We start from the raw sequence: 17776 nt of genomic DNA on the forward strand, positions 1-17776 counted from the left end.
ATCTATCTATCTATCTATCTATCTATCTATCTATCTATCTATCTATTTATTTTGGTTTTTGAGACAGGGTTTCTCTGGCTGTCCTAGAACTCGCTCTGTAGACCAGGCTGACCTTGAACTCAGAAATCTGCCTCCCAAGTGCTGGGATTGAAGGCATGTGCCACCACTGCAAAGCTCGGGGGCTTTTTAAAAAGCGAGGAGGGGGGTGGTGGTGAGGTGGTGAGGTGGGTAAGAGCACCGACTGCTCTTCCGAAGGTTATGAGTTCAAATCCCAGCAACCACACAGTGGCTCACAATCACCCATAATGAAATCTGATACCCTCTTCTGGTGTGTCTGAAGACAGCTACAGTGTACTCATTTATAATAATAAATAAATTTAAAAAAAATTAAAAAGTGAAGGGGGGGATGAAAGGTTGGAGCTGTGATTTGGTCGAGGTAGAGCCCTTGCCTAGAATGCACGAAGCTGTAGGATGTATTGACATGGTGGCATACACCTGTAATCCCAGCCTTTAGAACGTGGAGGTAGGAGAATCAGAAGTCCCACGCCGTCCTCGCACAGGAGCTCCCTGAGCTACAAAAGTGGGGGGTGGGAGGGAAAATTTGACATGCATTTATAAGACATGGGGAAACAGGTAGTTTAAGGATGGGTGGAGCAGGGGAATAGCCTCGGAGGGTCATATTTTGATTCTGAGGGAATAAGTGGTAGTTCTAGTGTCGGAGCCCAGGGGATTGTATGCTCGCACAGGGGCTTGCTGTGTATAGTGTAGACCTATATCAAGGCAGAGACTTTCAGATGATCCCAAGCTCCACAGGGTTTCTCAGCCCCTGTGGTTGGCCCGAGGGCATGGAGATGGCTGAGAGAAGCAGGCAGCACTCAGCCCAGCCTGCTCCACTCCACCTCCTGCCCCATGACTGCTTGCTTAGCTCTTCCCTGAACAGCCATAAAGAACTGTTAAGACAACTGAGAAATGGGGCTGGGAGAGCAGTTCAGTAGCTAGAAAGCTTGTTGCTCTTTCAGAGGACCTGCGTTTATTCCCAGCTTACATATAAGCAGCTTACAAATGATCGGGTGTGTTCTTTTGGCCTCTAAGGGCAGAGGGCACTGCACACACCCAGGCATTCATGCAAGCAAAGTACCCATACACATAAAAATTAAATTTTTAAAAATTTAAGTGAAGGTCCAGCAGCAGTGGCACACATCTTCAATCCCAGCACTTGGGAGGCAGAGGCAGGCGGATTTCTGAGTTTGAGGGCAGCCTGGTCTATAGAGTGAGTTCCAGGACAGCCAGGGCTACACAGAGAAACCCTGTCTCAAAAAAAAAAAAAAAAAAATTAAATGAAAAATTATATGAGAATTCCGTTCCTCAGCTCCGAGAGCTTGAAGCTCCTAACAATGTGGCCCCACTGTGTGTGAGCACTTGGGCCAGCTCCCCTGCAGGCAACACCCTTGTCCCCTATGCTCTGGACTGGCCCGACAGTTGCCATCTCATCTGTTCTCCTGACAAGGACATCAGTGCTTCTCTGCAGTTCCCTTTCCTGTTGCCAGGCTCTGTGCTCGGTCCAGGAATACCAGGGGGATAACACAAGTAGACAGGCTGTCCAGGGGCTGTGCCAGGCGGCCAGAGGAGGGATGGCCTTCAGACAGAGTGCTCAGGAGGATTCCATGAGGAGTCTTAAAGAGCCCTGGTTAGGCAAGTCTCTCAGGCTGTGGACAGAATGTGGATACTGTGCTCTGGTTGGTAAGACATACCTCAGGGACCACTCAGAGCTGGGACACTTGGCCCAAGTTCTCCCATGAGTAAGTAGTGCCCAAGGTGTGCCAAGAGGCATAGGCTTTTTTGTTCTCTTAATTAAAGTGGAATTTGCATAATATAAAGTGAGCTATTTTAAAGTGAACAGTTCCTTGGAGTTGGGTAACTGCTTTTTCGCCAGCCTTCTGTCTAGATCACCAGCATTTCACCCCTATGAGAGAAGCCCCTTGCTCAGAATGCAGTCAACAGAGGCCATGGTGGCTACCCTCTCATCACTGTGACCACAGTCCTGTTTGCAATCATATGCACAGCCTGAGGGAATCTCATACACAGGAGCATTCAGGAGTCATGACCTTGTCACACCTAAATAAAGTGTGCTATCCTGAAATAAGGTTTGCCCTACATCGGAAAAGCCAGCAGTGCCAAACCAGAGCCAGGGCTGCTAGAGTAAGGATCCAGCAGGGAGACAGAGTTCAGAGCTGCTGGGACCCAGCAGTTGGAATGACACTGCCCATATCCAGGGTGGATGGATGCACTCACACACACACACACACACACACACACACACACACACGTTTCCATGGTAACTCTGAACCCAGAAATGAGCCATCAGTGTCAGGGCTTCAGAGGATGTCATTAGTGGTCTAAAGGAGTAGTTGACATGTAAGGTGGAGTTAGGCGAGCTAACCAAGTATGTGCCCAATAAGGTGACTTAAATAAGATTGTTAATTAGTATGGTTTGAATGTAAATTGTACACCATAAAGTTATGTGTTTGAAACTAGCTGGTGGCACTATTTCAAGAAATTGTAAAACTTGGGAGGTCAGGCCTGCCTAGAGGAACTAGGCTGCTGAAGGTCAGGCCTGGAGTTTTGTGCATCCACTCTGTTCTGGGGAGGAGTGAGGTGGTGTAGAATCCCAGCCGTGCACTCAGCAGCTCTAGAGCCACCTGCTCCCACATCTTGTTCTCCTTGTGGGTCTGTGCCCTCAAACTGAGCCCAGATGAGCCATCTCTCCACTTGTTGGGTTTTGGCCACAGTGCTGAGGAAAGTAGTTATAACAAGGTCTGTCTGGGCCATCTGTGCAGTTCTTGCATAAAGCTCAAAATGTTTCAAAAGCAAGAACATCATTCAACTGAAAACATCATTGTACTGGGTCTGCATTCCTTCAAACACTGTCCCTAGAAACATAATGGGATGGAACCTTGCTCCCATCCCAGAGCTGAATGGAAGGAACTGTGAAGGCCACGTCCAGCCTTCAGTTCCCGGGACCTATGCGGGCTCTGTGTGCTTGCTAAGCTACCAAGCTGGAGATATTTGCATGGTTGGCATGGCTGGCATAGCTGGCGTGGGTGCCACTTTAGCTATAAACATTAGTATTTTCCATGTTGTTCTTGACAAACTTCTTTCCATTGTGACTGCAAAGAGAAGAAAGAAAACCACTCATGCCAGAAGAGTCAGCATCGTTAAAACTGGTGTTTGTATTTCCTTTAACCTGGTCCTTACCTTTGTGCCCTCTGTGGCATCATAATGAATTTCTTCTCTAGACCCTACAGTGGCCCTCAGGATTTCTCAAGCCCGGAGGCCTGGCAACCTGCAGCCCAGAGCCTGGTCTATGGTTGTGAGCCCACCCTGGGAGTAAGGCCTCCTTGCCATGCTTTCTTAAAAACTGCTCCGTGCCGTGGGAGTCGTTTTTTAATGTATGTGGGACGTTATTAGGGACTCAGGCAGAGTGTGGAATGGGGATTTTCTGAAGCACAGACTTAGACTGTGCTACCATGCTTTTACCCACCCCTCCCTGGAAACAGACTGCCATGCAGTCTTTGTCAGAGCTTGCAGACACACACAGCGACAGAGTCTAAAATGGACAGTTGGAGAGGTACATGGCCACCCGCCAGTCTCCCTGTGTACTTTACACGGCCTCTCTGCAGTAGTGAGGATGGACTGACCCACACGGTGGTGCTTTACCCACCTAGAGCAGTGCCCAGACACTTCGGGTTCTATGTCCTCTCCCTGGCCCTATTATATCTAAATGATTAACCTCCAGTGCTCACCTACCCTGGGTTAAAGACTGCCACCATACAGATGTCAAGGGTCTCCTTAAAAGGAAGGACAGGTAATGGTGAGGTCTCTGCCTCCTCTCAGGGGCAAGTAAGACTTCCTACTAGAGATTGCCTGTGCTGTCAGATGGAGGGATAGCTGAGAAAATAATGTACTACGGAATCCAGCTTAATCCTCTCAGTAAAGCTTCTGCTAATCATGCCCCATGGAATGGGTGTGGTGCAATGTCACATTAGAGAGCCCGTGCTTCAAGCTTGCAGAAGGGGCTGGTGGCAGGAAGAAGGTGCATCTGGCATCCTGTTCCCTGCTCCATTCCCTGCCCACAGACGGCCACACATAGACAGCAGAGCTGGGGCCACTCTGTGCAAGGCTAGTCTGGCTTGCACAGCCTTCTGAGTGATGGTTAGAGTTGGGATTCAAAGCGCCAGATAGCAGGGCTGGTTGGTCCTTGTAAGCTTTGCTTTTTAGGAACCCCACCCCCACCCCTTTCTCACTTCTGTTTGCCTGTCCCCCACATAAATGTGGTGTGTGCTTGTTGATGCTGCTGGGCTCTCCTGCACCTCTCAGCCCAGTAGATAGCCAGCATAGGCCTCAAGGTCAGATTATTGAGAAAACCCTAGCCCAGGGCAGTAAGTTCCTCTGGGTCAGGAGGGCAGTCACTGTGACAAGGAAGTTCTGTCCCCTAAGTCGGGGGACTTCAGCAGAATCACCCACTTCCTGAAGAGCTTGACTTCAGAGTAGACTGCATTAGTACACCCAATTCTGAGCTGAGACTCCCTGGCCATTGCAGAAGCTTGAAGCCCCACCCCCACTACCCAGTGCTCTGAGGGCACCTTTTTCCCTTTCCTGACACAATTGTACTGCTTCAGGGGCCCTCGGGAGGGCAGGAAGCCCCTGAACTTCCCTCTGGATAGACGGGGACTGGTACCTTAGAGAGCCAAAGCAAACTTATCCATGTCTTTTTACTTCAGGAACCAGAGCAGGGGAAGGCAGGCCACTGTCACATTGTCCAGAGGCCCGTGCTCAAGCCCCTCAGTCAGAGCCGCAGCCCCTGTGGCTCTGTAGCAAACCAGTCCTGAGGAGTGAATGCTTGCCTTTTGTCTGAGGACACTGACTGTCAGCAAGCCTTCTTCTATCTTACTCGTTAGACTCCGTACCCAAGTGCAAGGCAGAGGCTGCTTGGCGGACAGCTTGCTGTGAGGCTCTGACTGCCAACAGGTGCCTGTCATTTACTGCACTACCCCAGAGGCGTCTTGCACTTCATCCTAGGGCGAAGCGGCTTTTTATAGCCAGTGAGTTTCCAGCAGTGTGGATTCAGAGAATGAAATACAGAAATAAGGGGACCCTCTGAAAGGCCAGAGCCACAGAGCCAGCAAAGGCTTCAAGCAAGTTCACATTTTCCTGCCATTTAAACTCTGCTGGGGCACTCACTGTTTTGACCTTTAACCCCCTCATTTCAAAACAGTGTGCATTTTCCCCCAGCATCTGGAGGGGGGTGCATGGCAGGGGAAGTGAGAGCCTGTCTGCAGCCACTCGCTGCATGAAGTCCTTGCAGGGGCTAGAGAAAGGTGAGAGAGCATAGAGACCCCAGACAGACAGTGTGGGGGCGTAAAAAGTCTCTAAGGAGCTAGTGTACCCTCCTGAGGGCAGAAACCAAACCTCGCCATTGGCCTCGGAAGTCTACTCTTAGCCGTGGCCATTGTTCCACAGTCAGCAGATGGTGCAGAAACCGCCATGTCCTGCACCACAGTACACAGCTGGGGTACCCGTGGGGTGCCACTGCCCTCTTCACCTCTTTGTTCACTCGGCTATTCTTTGATGTGAAAGACGGGGGCCTTTTCTGGGAATGGTCTCTGCAGAGGTGCCACTGAGTGTACTCATCAGGAGGGTGGGCAGAGTCAGCCCAGGAGACTGGCGCTCTAGAAAGAGGCTGTGTGCACTGAGGCTTGCTTGACTCAGTACTGTCCCACAGTACCCTCATATCCAAGTCCCAACACAGGAAACTTCCAGAGGACAAGAGCCCTCCTTCCCTCAGCGAGGCTGAGCTGGGTGTGACCTGAGCACTGGCCCCTGCTTTGGCATCTCACATCACCCAGGGGCTCACTCACTAGTCTCTGAGTGCCCCTGCCAACCTCCTACATTGCTCCTCAGAAAAAATAATTCAACCAAGACTCGTGGCCAATGTGCCACAACTGAAAGTCTAGAGAGGTAGAGGTTGTGGTGAGAATCTCGGGCCACACCCTACCCAGCCCTTGTACCAGAGAGGCTCTCGAACTTTAAGGGACCCTCACAAGTGTGTCCCAAGTGGACAGAGCTGAGGGGACAGTTTTCACAAGTACCAGGACAGATGAACAGCTTCATGTAGACAGGTAGGTTCCTGATGGTGGTACACAGGAGGAAGAAGTGTGTTCATCTGGGAGTAGGCTGTTGAATTGTAGGAAAGAGAGGCAGAGGATCCCTTAGGCATCGTAGAGGGTATTGTGCCCTCAGCCACCAGCCGGTCCAGACTGATGTCTGGCTAAATATCCACCTAGGCTTAGGAGCCAAGGGAGAGAGGAAGAAGTGTCTGGGCTGAGCTGGCTGCCAAGAGCCCCAGCCACCACCTTCCCTGAGGGCTGCTCCACACCCTCTCCTCCAAGAACAGATTTCCGCATTCGCATTTGTTGGCCTCTTATAGGCCTGAGCCCCTTTCCTTCAGGCACCCTGCTGGGTGCAGTGTGGTCACAGCTCAAGTACTCAAGTGCACCCAGCTGTGCCTAGCCAGCCCAGTGGCCTATTTGATTTACTGAGTTACCCCAGAAGTGGTTTGTGGGTTTCTGCCATTAGAGGGGTCACAGGGCAATCATTCATTATCATCTCGATTGTTCCCTTCTTGGAGGGAAGGGACACAGGACAGGCCATCAGATCTGACAGTTACTTCTGAGAAGACCGGCTGCTCCCATTCCTGCCCCCCCCCCCCCCCCCCCCCCCCCCCCCCATCCCACAGCTCAAGCTGCCAGCACTGCTGGTCTACACGCTCCAAGTCTGGCTGCTTCCCATCATGCTCCCTAAAGTGACTGTTCCAGCAAGAGCCATCTGCAGGTGGTCAGATCCTGGCCCTGCCTCCTCAGTTTGCTCATCTGTATTGGAGAGAGCATGCTGTCAGGGGAACTGATATCATAGGCAGGACATATATAGTTACCTTCATGTACAAGTGATCCCTACTGCCCTGCCTCAAAGTGACCTTTCCTCCTGAGGAAGGCCCCCTCCATCTCCTCTGCTCCCTACTGGCCAGTTTCCATTGCACAGTGGACCGGGCACTTTATATACACAGCTAGCATAGCACGGGCTATGCTATGCTATGGACCTCTGGCCAAGAATGTGTCCTGCACAGGCTCAGCTCCTACCTCTGCACAGAGGGGAAACAGATCACACCTCCTTCAGGTTGAGAAGATCATCCATGGTGAGGGGCTTGACACTAAGCTTTCCTGGCAAGTGTATGTATAGCATGTGCTATTCCTGCTGCTGTCTCTGTAGCTGTCACAGGGGCTGAGGACCACAGAACCTGGAATCTACAGCTATTTATGTGCATGCCCCTCCATTTTAAAGAGAAGCATTGCTTTAAAAGAAAGATTTATTTATTATTATATGGAAGTACACTGTTGCTTGTTGTGATCATAAAAAGAGAAAGAGCTATAAGAATATGTTCTGGCGAGGTGTGGGGGAAGGGTGTGCCTCAGTGGGCCCATGCCGAGGCATCCCTTTCCCCTGAAGGACCAGACACAGGCTGGTATAGTATAGAATAGAGTTTATTCAGGAGGAGGGGAGGAGGGGAGTTAAGAGGGTAGCAGAGGCAGAGAAAGGCAGAGAGAAGGAGAGCGTAGAGAAGTAGGGGATGGCCATGACTAGGTTGAGAGAGGGGGAAGGGAATGGGGAGAGAGGGGGAGCAAGAGGTAAGGGAGAGGAGCAGGAGTAAGAAAGAGAGAGGAGTGGGCAAGCAGCCCCTTTTATAGGGCCAGGCCTACCTGGCCGTTGCCAGGTAACCATGGGGAGGTGCATATCTGGCTGCTGCCAGCTATCTGTGGGGGTGGAGTTTATACAGAATGCTAACATTGCTCTCTTCAGACACACACCAGAAGAGGGCATCAGATCCCATTACAGATGAGCCACCATGTGGTTGCTGGGAATTGAAATCAGGTCCTCTGGAAGAGCAGTCAGTTTTCTTAAGCACTGAGCCAACTCTCCAGCCCATGCATGTCTCCATTTTAAGGGAGGTATTTTTGTAAACTAAACTGAAGATCCAGCTAGCATGGCAAGCCCAGCCACTCCCACCAAAGCCTCCTCCATCTTCCTGGCCCTGATATCTCTTTCCCTAGCCAAAGAGTGGGCAGCTTTGGTGTAAAATACACAAGAATTAAAGCTGCCAGCTATACCCACTGAGCAACTTGATAGGCCAGGACTTGGGATAGTATGTACAGTCCTGAGGACACGTCTCCCTCCAGTGACACCAACCTTATATGGCCTGTAGTGGATACACTGATCCCCACAGCCATTGCCTTGTTACTGCATATCTGATGGAGAAGTAGGTATGACTATGTCAATTCCAGAAATGCGGCACATAGTAAAGGTGAGCAGTTCAGGTTCTCCAGGCCAAGACTTCACTGGCAGCCAGGGGCAGCCAGCAATGGCCTGGCATTTTACCATCTCATCTAGGGAAAAGCCTCGACTTCTTAATCTTGAGAAACTGTCAAGGACCCACCATGTGGCTCTCCTCAACCCTGCTATGTGAAAATGCACAGTGGTCAGAACCTTGGAGAGTTCCCCAGCACCAGGAAGACTGTGGTGTCGCTGTTCTCCCAGGCCCCGGGCTCTCTCCTCCCATCCTGTGTGCTGCATCCCCTCCCCTCCAACTGCCTGAGGCCTTCCCACTAAATCCCTTAGTCTGGGTCCTACTACTATGTTTGTGTTGCCCAGTGCAGAGACATGCTGCTCTCTAATGTCCAAAGCTGGCCCAGGGACAAAAATGCAGCCCAGGTGGCCTCATTCCCAGAGAGTGCAGCCTGGAGATGGAGCATCTGGTCACAGTCCTGCACACAGTGCCAGACTCAATTACCCAAAGGGCTGTAGAAGTACACACAAGAAAACTAGCCCTAAGCACCAGGTGCCTGTCAGGACAGGGAGCCACCAGGTGCCTGTCAGGACAGGGAGCCACCAGACTGAGTACCAGTACTCTAAGGGCTTAGAGAAAAGAGCACTCCAGACAGGGTCAGACAGCAGTGCTGTCTTAGACAGGATCACAGGTCACCATATTGTCAACGATGAGCTGAAAGGAGACTGAGGCACACCAATCTATGCCAGATGTTTAAGCACGCAGTCATCCATGGAGGCCATCAACAGCCAGTCTGCCTGGGCCCAGGGAATTGAGAGCTTCTTCCAGACGTCAGTGGTGTCATATCTGAAACCCTAAAGGGTTACTGTAGGCTGCCCCACCCAGATGCTAATTTTTGGAAGCCCGAGTTTGTGCCTGCTAGAACCTGTCTTAAGCATGTTGCATCTGCAGGCACGTACTTCTCAAATGCAGGACTTGATCTCAAAGGTGTGTAAGGGATTTGAGGCTGATAGAGCAGCTGGGTCTGTTTCCACCTCTCCTCTTTGACCCAGCCAGCCTGCTGATCATGTCCCAGAAGTCCCAGGCCAGCATGACCTGGCCCCAGTGACAGCGGTAAGCTCTGCAGAGCCCATGCAGATGGCTCCTTCATCACACAAAGCAGAATATCGATTTTGCTGGAGTAATCCCCAGTCCCTGTGGGCCTCCGGTCTTCCTCTTTGGGCCCCCAGGCCTGCTGAGCCTACGGCACACAAATCCTGTCTCCGATTAGAGACTAGGGCTGCATAATAAGCGGTAAATCCCCTGCCTGCTTCTGCCCTGCCGTGCCTTCGTCCGTGTTATAGAAGCTTCTGTCTGAGACTCTCCTGTGGCCCCCAACACCACTTTCAGGACTCGGAGCATTCCAATTTTGAGATAATGGTGACTCCTTTTCATAGAATGAAGACTTCTAAGGCCGCCTTCAGGATTCACCCTAAAGCTTGTGCAGGGGTGCTATCAGGGCTGCCATCTCTTTAACCCTTAACATGCCAAGCTCCCATAGCTGGCTCCAGACACCACAAATAATTTACTCCTGAGCATTGCTTGGGGCTCCTCCTCACAAGTTTGGGATTGCTGTTGTCTCCGAGCCCTAGATTGCCTGGGCTGGCCCCTCCACAGTGTTAAAGCATCTTCACCCACTAAGGCTACTTCTACTTCCCAGTGCTGGAGGAGGGCATGAGCACATTAGTGGCACATTCAGTTTGCTGCCGGCTGAGTGGTGCTGCCAGCCTTGGTGAAGCCTAGAGCTAGGGAGAGGAGCTAGCAAACCCAGGACCTAGTAAAGATGGTATCACATCAAAGCGTCAGGCGGGCACCTCTCACTGTGGCATCTGCCACCTTTTTTTTTTTAATTGATTGTATCTGGCATAGTGGTGCACACTGTTAGTCCTAGCACACAAGAGGGAGAGGGAGGTAGAGGTGGATCTCTGTATGTTTGAGGCCAGCATAGCATACATAGTAAGTCCCAGGCCAGCCAGGGCTTCAGAGGAAGACCCTCTCTTTTTAAAAACAGGTTTTAAAGTCATTCCTGGGAAGGGCCAGAGATAGTGCTTCTCCTTAGCTGAGTGCTAGCAAGGAGTGACTGGGAACCTACACTGAGGACCTGCAGGACCAGGCCATCTGCCCTCACCCAGGCTGCCCACCCTCCACCAAGTCACATTTTACCTTTACAGCATGCATATGGAGGTTGGTGCTGCCTCGAGGGAAGCCAGAGACTAGCCCCCACCTTTTAAGTTCTCTTTTAAATAAACAGCTGTAGTTACTTGGGTGCCTCCTTCCCCTGTCTCTGAACCTCTCAGGGGAAGGCTTTTAATAGCAGCCCCAGATTCCTAGCTTGGTGGGGACATACCCTTATCTAAGGATAAATGAAACTGTCCAGTAACCCTTGCCTTAGAAAGGATAGAGGATTGCTGAAGGCAGAGGCCAGCTCACCTAGAGCTGCTGTCCTCCCCCCTGGTGGCCTGGGCTTCCTAATATCCTGAGCTCTTAGGCAGCACCCCTCAACAACTTCTAAAAGCTGGGTCTGGTTCCTGCAAGTAATATCTCCCACCTGTGAGGTTTCCTGAGCCCCTGAAGACATTCAGGGGTTTCTTGTTCTAAAAGAAACAACCACTCCAGGTTAGAGCTGTATGGAATGAGGAAGGGGAGGAGGAATGCACACTGCCAAGGTCCCTGCTGTAGACCGTGTTGTTCCTACCCCTGGCTGCTGATGGCTGTCTTCATCCTCTTACTTGCAGACCCTTCCATTTCAGGGGAGTGTAGTAGTCTAAGAGCATCCCCTCTCCAAACCTTTCCTAGGTCACCACTGTGGCCTTTGGTTTTCCCCTTGAGGGTCTGGTTGCTGTGGGACCCTGGCTTGGGGCAGGGATGTGTCCAGATTCATCACTGGACAGTGAAACACATGGCCTCTGCACTACACCAGGACCCCCAACCTTCCATGCTTTGAACTTCCTCTGAACCACTGTGCGCTGCAGCCTTCCTCACCCTGCTGCTCCCGTGTCCCCCTGGCCAGTGCAGTAGAGAAAGAGACCCTTGTGCTTAGCAGCAAATAGGCAGAGGCTCTAGCTAGGAAGAAAGGAGCCTTGTCCACAGTTTGGGAGTCTGTCTCAGCCCCTCCCTAGGAGAGGAGAAAACCCACAATTTGGCACCACTTGTCCACCCAAGAAGTCCTCCAGTGGGAGCCTACTAGGTGTAGGTCAGAGCCTGGCCTTCAGCTCAGGTTGTGTGACCTGGACAAGCCCTGCCCTGCTGCACAATAACCACCTAACCTAAGTAAATACCTTGAAATCCCAGTCCTCCCTGACTTGCAGATGGCACTTGGAATGGTCCCTCTACTGTCACTACCGTCACTGATGTGAGGGTTGAGTAAGGTCAGATGCTGTCCCTCTCCTGACCCATGGAATCCATGCCCAAGGTCATCCTACTCCTAGGAAGGGCAGGACCAGGTATGGAGCAGTGAGCCTGTCGCCCAGAGGGCTGCCCACATGCACTGCTTTCTAAAAGAGCTTCAGCCTGGAAGGGAGGCTCGGGGCACTCTGCACCTCAATATGGCAGAGGAGCTTAGGGATGCTGCTTTGACTGGCAGCCCCTCCCCAGAGTGTTGACTGGCAGCTGCTCCAAGGTCTCGTGAAAAAGTCCTTCTGCCCTCCCACCCCCACCCCACTCAGTTCTCCTCCATCTGGGTGCACAAAGACTTTCACAGCCTTGAGCTGAGGCAGAGGGAACTTCAGTCAACCCAGCCTGCTGTCTTGGCCCTCCAGATGGGAACCCACAGGGAGCCAGGCAGGTCTCTGGTTCCCTGCAGTGAGTGGAAGGCAAGGCTTCTGGATCTCTAGCTACCCTGCAGTTCCTATCTTCCATCCATGGTACCCTGCCTAGTCCATGTCTGCCTGACAGTGTTGCTTCAGTGTTGCTTCCTCCCCTCCCTGCCTGCCTGTTCTCCCTAGGTTCCAAGCACTTTGATGTTTTTACAAGCTTTGTTTCAGCCCAGCACTCAACCTGCAGGCAATGCATCCTCCTTGGCCTTGGTCTCTCAGGAGCATTAGTGCTCTTCCCTGGCCTCCCTAGATGAGCAGGCCCCTTTTATCTCCCAGGGAACGATCAGCATTAGCTTACAACACAATGGGCCCAAGCCTGGGTCCTCATAAAATTAGTTAACAGCAGTCTTTTTGTTGCACTGTCATGTTTCTTCTACATCTTCAATGCTGAACAAAACACAACTTTGTTATTGAAAGTGTAAAACGATTTTATATATACTTTTGTGTGTGTGTGTACACGCATACGCGCGCGCGCGCGCACACACACACACACTTATTGAAAGTGGAATAAAGCTTTGAGGACTAGAGAGAGCACATGGGTGGAGCTTTGCCCAGTACTGGGAGTTCAGCTATGGGAATCAGAAAACTGGGAAAGGACCTGGGGAGACTCAGAAGTCAGCTGTTTTTGTTGCCTTATGTTAAAATGTTGCTGAGCTAGGTGGTGGGATATTGAGAGACTAAATGACCAATCACATCAGTAGCCAGAGCAAAACCTGCCACCATTTGGCAATTAAAGAGAGTACTTTTAATGGGACTCTGAAAAGAAGGCTAGATTTAGCCAAATGGCAGGCCAAGAGTGGCCAGGTTCATTAGGTGCCCTTGCCTGTGAATCAGATGCCAGGTCAGAGAGTGCCTGGCTCCTCCGTATCTGCAGCAGATCATTCTCATTGGCTCAGCCAGCCCTCTTGGCTAGCCTGTACACCTCAGCTCATAGACAGGTCTTCCTGCACCTCATTTGCAAGACCAGCTTTCAGACCCTCACCTGGACCACAGTCCGTCAAGCTCAGGAAGTAAGGCCAGGAGTGGGGATAAAGGGCCTGTGTTCAAGGCTTGGGGCATTTGCAGAGACAGTCCTGTCAGACTTGGCTAGAGGTCTCAAATTTCATAGGCTACAGGGGCCAAGCAGGTAGTGTGAAACCATGGGGCACTACAGGGGCATGCCCATTTAGAGACACCTTTCTCTGCTCCCACTGATGGCAGCCACCAGACAGGGACTCACATGCTTGTGGAGATTAGAAGTAGGACACAGACCCTCTCCCATGGTCACCTGTGAGGATGTCTTTGTAGCTTGTAAGGCTTCGAGAATTTCATATGGTAGTCATTTGTATTAACCGAGAAGAAAGAAACATAACTGTATCCAAGCAAGCAACCCTGCCTTGGATGTCACCTCTCGGCAACAGGACTGAGGCAGGCCAGCTCCAGCAGTTGAACAGATAGCTCTGACCCCTCCAGAGGGCCTTGGAGAGTCAGTGCTATGGACAGCACCCATCTCAGGAAAGTAGCCATGAGTGCAACTGGGGGACAGCAGCACTTTGGTGGGCATTTTAAGTAAAAAGACAGCCCGCTTGTCTCCCCAGCAGTCCCCACAACCATGGCACAGTTATTGCTACTGCTTGGGAAGAAAGCACTGCTCATTTTAGAAAGCTGTCTGTCAGAGAGCTTAAAATAAAAGCAGGCCTGGCACCGGGGTGCAGAGGGAGTACGTTTATCTTGAAAGTCACCCAGGGAAAGACTTCCTCGGGCTTGTGCAGCACAGGCACCAGGAATGTCTCTGTGGGAGAGCAGTGCTGTCCCCAGGAGTGGGCATTTCCACGGTCCTCTCTTTAATTAACGTATGCATTGGGTACCTGCTGTATGCCTTGTGGTTCTAGGCCTGGGGACACAGCTTGAACAAGAACAGATCATGTAGGAAGGCTGTGGGGAGAGAACAAGGGCAGGGGGCATGCTGAGCAGGAAAGCGGGCAGGGGATGGTGGAGGAGGAGGGCAGGGAGGATGCTGCACTGAGCAGGAGAGTGGAGTGGGCTCGCTGGGGAAGAACTTAGCCAGCCCGTCCTCTCCCCTGCCCTGAAGCATGGAGCCACAATCTCCTCTGCTGGGCTAAAGTCCATCTGGACCAGCTTGCCTGGCTGCAGAGCTGCCCTCACATTGTGCTGCAACTTCAGGACGATCCTCACTGGCCCCTGGCCTAGACTGGCCCTCCCCATTGCCCACCAATAGTTTGCCTCACTGCTGCCGTGGGCCTAATAGCCACTGGTGTTTCATAGTATCCCACTGAGGCTGGGGACCAACAAGTCCGTGCATGTTGGGCCTGTGTTGATTCTTGTTCTTAGAGTTGATCGTTTTATCTAGCATGTTCTCTTTTGTTTTTAACTATATTTGTAATGACAAGAATTTCCACTGCCTGCAAGACGGCTCAGCAGGTAAAGGAGCCTGCTGCCAAGCCTGACCTGAGTTGATCTCCAGGACATAGGTGGTGGGAGCAGAGAGCCAACCCCTGGAGATTGTCCTCTGCCCCCATTCTGTGGTACATGCTCTTACACACCACATATAAGAGCACACACACAACACACCAAGTAAATAAGAAAATGTTTAAGAGTCTCTAATGAGGATAATCAGATAAGCCATTAATTCCAATATACCTTCCACTAGTCAACTCCTAACTAGTTTGGGGATGGTCAGACCTGCGGGACATCCTTGACTGGTCCCTTCGTTTTGAAAACGGGATATTGAGGACCAAGGAGAGTGGTGGGATGAAGGGCAAGAGACAGTGCCTGTGTCTCTGGTGTTTCCCATGCGCCCCAGGCCATCTGGCCCCCTGGCCTTGCTACCACCTTTCTGAGAAGTCAGGAGACATGAGTGGGTCCCCAGAAGAGCTGGGAAGGCCAGGAAGGCTGGTGGGGAGGAGGACCAGAGCAAGGGGCAAGCCTGCAGGAGAGCTGGCAGGGCAGAGCCTGGGTGAGGAGCACAGAGACAATTTGAAATCATTGTGCCCTTGCTGTCTGGCAAAGTGTCGCACCCTGTCCCTCTCCCATGCTTCTTCCTGTCCAGATGTTTAGTTGCCAGAATGCTCCACACTCTTCTCATCTCCGGCCTGTACCCTAATTTTCCTATTTGAGATTTTAATTTAGGTGTGGGAAGGAAGGGTGCAGGGGGATCCCAGCAGGGCTGTCGCTTAGGAAACTAGCCCCTTCTGGCTGACGGTAGCTGTCCTTCATCCTAGGTGACAGACCATGCCACCACTGCCCTGCTTCACTATCAGTTACCTCAGATGCCAGACGTCGTGGTCAGGTCCTTCATGGTAAGTGGCCTCAGGTCAGGCCTTCCAGCTTGGGAGAGATCTGGGGAGTCCGCCTGCCCCAGCTGATCCCTGGGACATGAATCAGAGCTGAGCAAGCAGTGCCCACAGAAGTGGCCTTACACAGGTTCCCCGCACTGTGGAAGAGGTGGGTTAGTCCACCCCTAACCCATCAAGCCCTATGGCTGGACTTGAGCATGTAGGAGTGGCAAGACGCATCTTCAGTTCCCCTGCCATGTCCTCAAATCTCAGGAGCCAGAGCAGCTCAGCACGAACACAGATCAAAACAAGCGGTGTTTACTCGAAGACCTCAGGGCTTCTCCCCAGGGCCGGTCACATAGCCACAGACCCTACAGCCAGTCCACCTTACTGACAGCTTCCCTAGAAGTCACTAGCCATTGCCTTGCCCACCCAGGAAACTCCTTTTGTCTCCACACTACCATGGCTGCCAGGATACCTGCCTGCTGGTCTGAGCAGTGGTGACCACAAGGAGTGTCGCTTGGCAGTTTGCTGTCACAGCTGCTTAGAGAGACAGGTGACTCCTCACAAGACACAGGCCTGGCTTAGGAACTGACCGCACAGTGTCGGGAGGAAGCCATCGAGTACTGAGCGCAAAGGCGCAGAGTCCTTCCCCGTGCTGAGGAGCGAGCACATGATGGGCTTCCGTGGTGCACATGCTCTTGACTGAAATGGGGGAGTCCTGAAGTAGAGCAGACCCATCACCCTCCTGTTATTTCCAAAACCCTACACTAGCTTGTGGGTGGGCTAGATCTGCTCCTCGAGAACTGCTTGTATCAATAACCTTTTCAGAGGGTATTGTCCCCTCGTTGACACCTTGGGGAGTGAGTTATGTGGCTTGCCCGGCTCTCGGCTGTCTGCCTGTGGCGGTGGGTTCTACTTCTAGACCTTTATACCCACGAGTCTCCTTGAGGTGGAGAATTGAGTTACCTGAGCCTCATCCTTATGCATGACATCTGGGAGCCCTCAGCTCTCAACCTCAAGGGTAGGTGACTGTCACTTATTATGTTACTTGGTGACATTGGGGCCTCCCCAGCTGTGTTAAGCCCCACCATGACAGAGAGGGGCAGCCTCTGAAATGAGATTAGCTCAGAGCACATTGCCCTGGAACAGAATCTCACAGCACTTCGGAGCTGTACCTGTGGCTGCTGCTCAGAATGGGGGAGAGGGTAGAGGCAGCTGTTTAGAAACAGGGAACCCGGCAATGGTGCCAAATAGATAGCCTTGGGGAACACTGACAGTAGGGGTTTCTGTGTCAAGACCTTGGGAGGAACAGGAGACATCAGAACTGAGTCACAGGGAGACAGGCTTGTGGGGTTAGACAGCTCTTCTGTAGGATCCAGGGGTGTCTTCCAGGGTCAAAACCTGCTTAAGCTCTGTCCTTGGGACACTAGGTCATCCAAAAGGGCAACTGAGGGGCTCCCTGATCCCTTTCTCTCTTTTCTCTCTCACCTTTTTCAGACCTGGTTGAGAAGCTACATTAAGCTGTTCCAGGCCCCGTGCCAGCGCTGTGGGAAGTTTCTACAAGATGGCCTTCCCCCGACATGGAGAGACTTCCGAACCCTGGAAGCGTTCCATGACACCTGCCGGCAATGACCCCAGCCCCATCCCTGGGCAGCCTGCAGCACCTTCCCAGACCAGCCAGACCCATTTACCACATAGGAGTCTGTCGCTGTTCTCCCTGGCAGAACTGTCACCTGTATTGGTCATCATGGGAGGATGGTCTTCCATGTGTGCTGGCCCCTGGGTCTGTTGCTTCCATGAGCTGTTACTGGAATGAGCCTCTTTATTCTTACGTTGGTTATGCTTGGTTGGTTTTTGTAACTTATTTTTGTAAACAATAAAGCTTTTGTACCCTGGACAAGCTCTGTGTCCTGCTTCTTACAGGATGTCTGACATTCTCTCAGTTTAACCAGAAGAGTTTGCATTTGAAACAGAGTCCTTGGGCTGGGCATGCTAGGAGCATAAGCCCTGTATCTCCAGCTCCACATGGTGGTGAAGGCCTGGAATCCTAGCTAGGAGGTGGAGACAGGATCTGGAGTTCAAGGTCATCTTCAGCTGTATTGAGAGTTAGAAGCCAACCTGGGCCACTGGGCCTGTCTCAAAAGGAGGGAAGAGGGATGCTTGTTTTTTTTGGGGGGGGGGTGTCAGGGAGTGGTTGGGTTTTTTTTGTTTTTGTTTTTTTTTGCCTCAGTTGCCCTTTGGAAGAC

At 51.8% G+C, this 17776-nt stretch overlaps 1 protein-coding gene across 3 annotated transcripts in view; it reads left to right on the forward strand.

The window, feature by feature from the left end:
* Med27 (mediator complex subunit 27) overlaps positions 1 to 17427 on the forward strand; it is a 178653-nt gene extending 161226 nt beyond the window's left edge. For all 3 annotated transcript variants that reach the window (XM_031369581.1, XM_031369582.1, XM_031369583.1), the window contains 2 exons: positions 15474 to 15551; positions 17028 to 17427. In XM_031369581.1, coding sequence (XP_031225441.1) covers positions 15474 to 15551; positions 17028 to 17162 — 213 coding nt within the window. In that variant the 3' untranslated portion in view covers positions 17163 to 17427. The remainder of the gene's footprint in view (positions 1 to 15473; positions 15552 to 17027) is intronic.
* Positions 17428 to 17776: the final 349 nt, after the last annotated feature.

The sequence above is a fragment of the Mastomys coucha genome, unplaced genomic scaffold (genome assembly GCF_008632895.1).
Source record: "Mastomys coucha isolate ucsf_1 unplaced genomic scaffold, UCSF_Mcou_1 pScaffold15, whole genome shotgun sequence".
Lineage (NCBI taxonomy): Eukaryota > Metazoa > Chordata > Mammalia > Rodentia > Muridae > Mastomys > Mastomys coucha.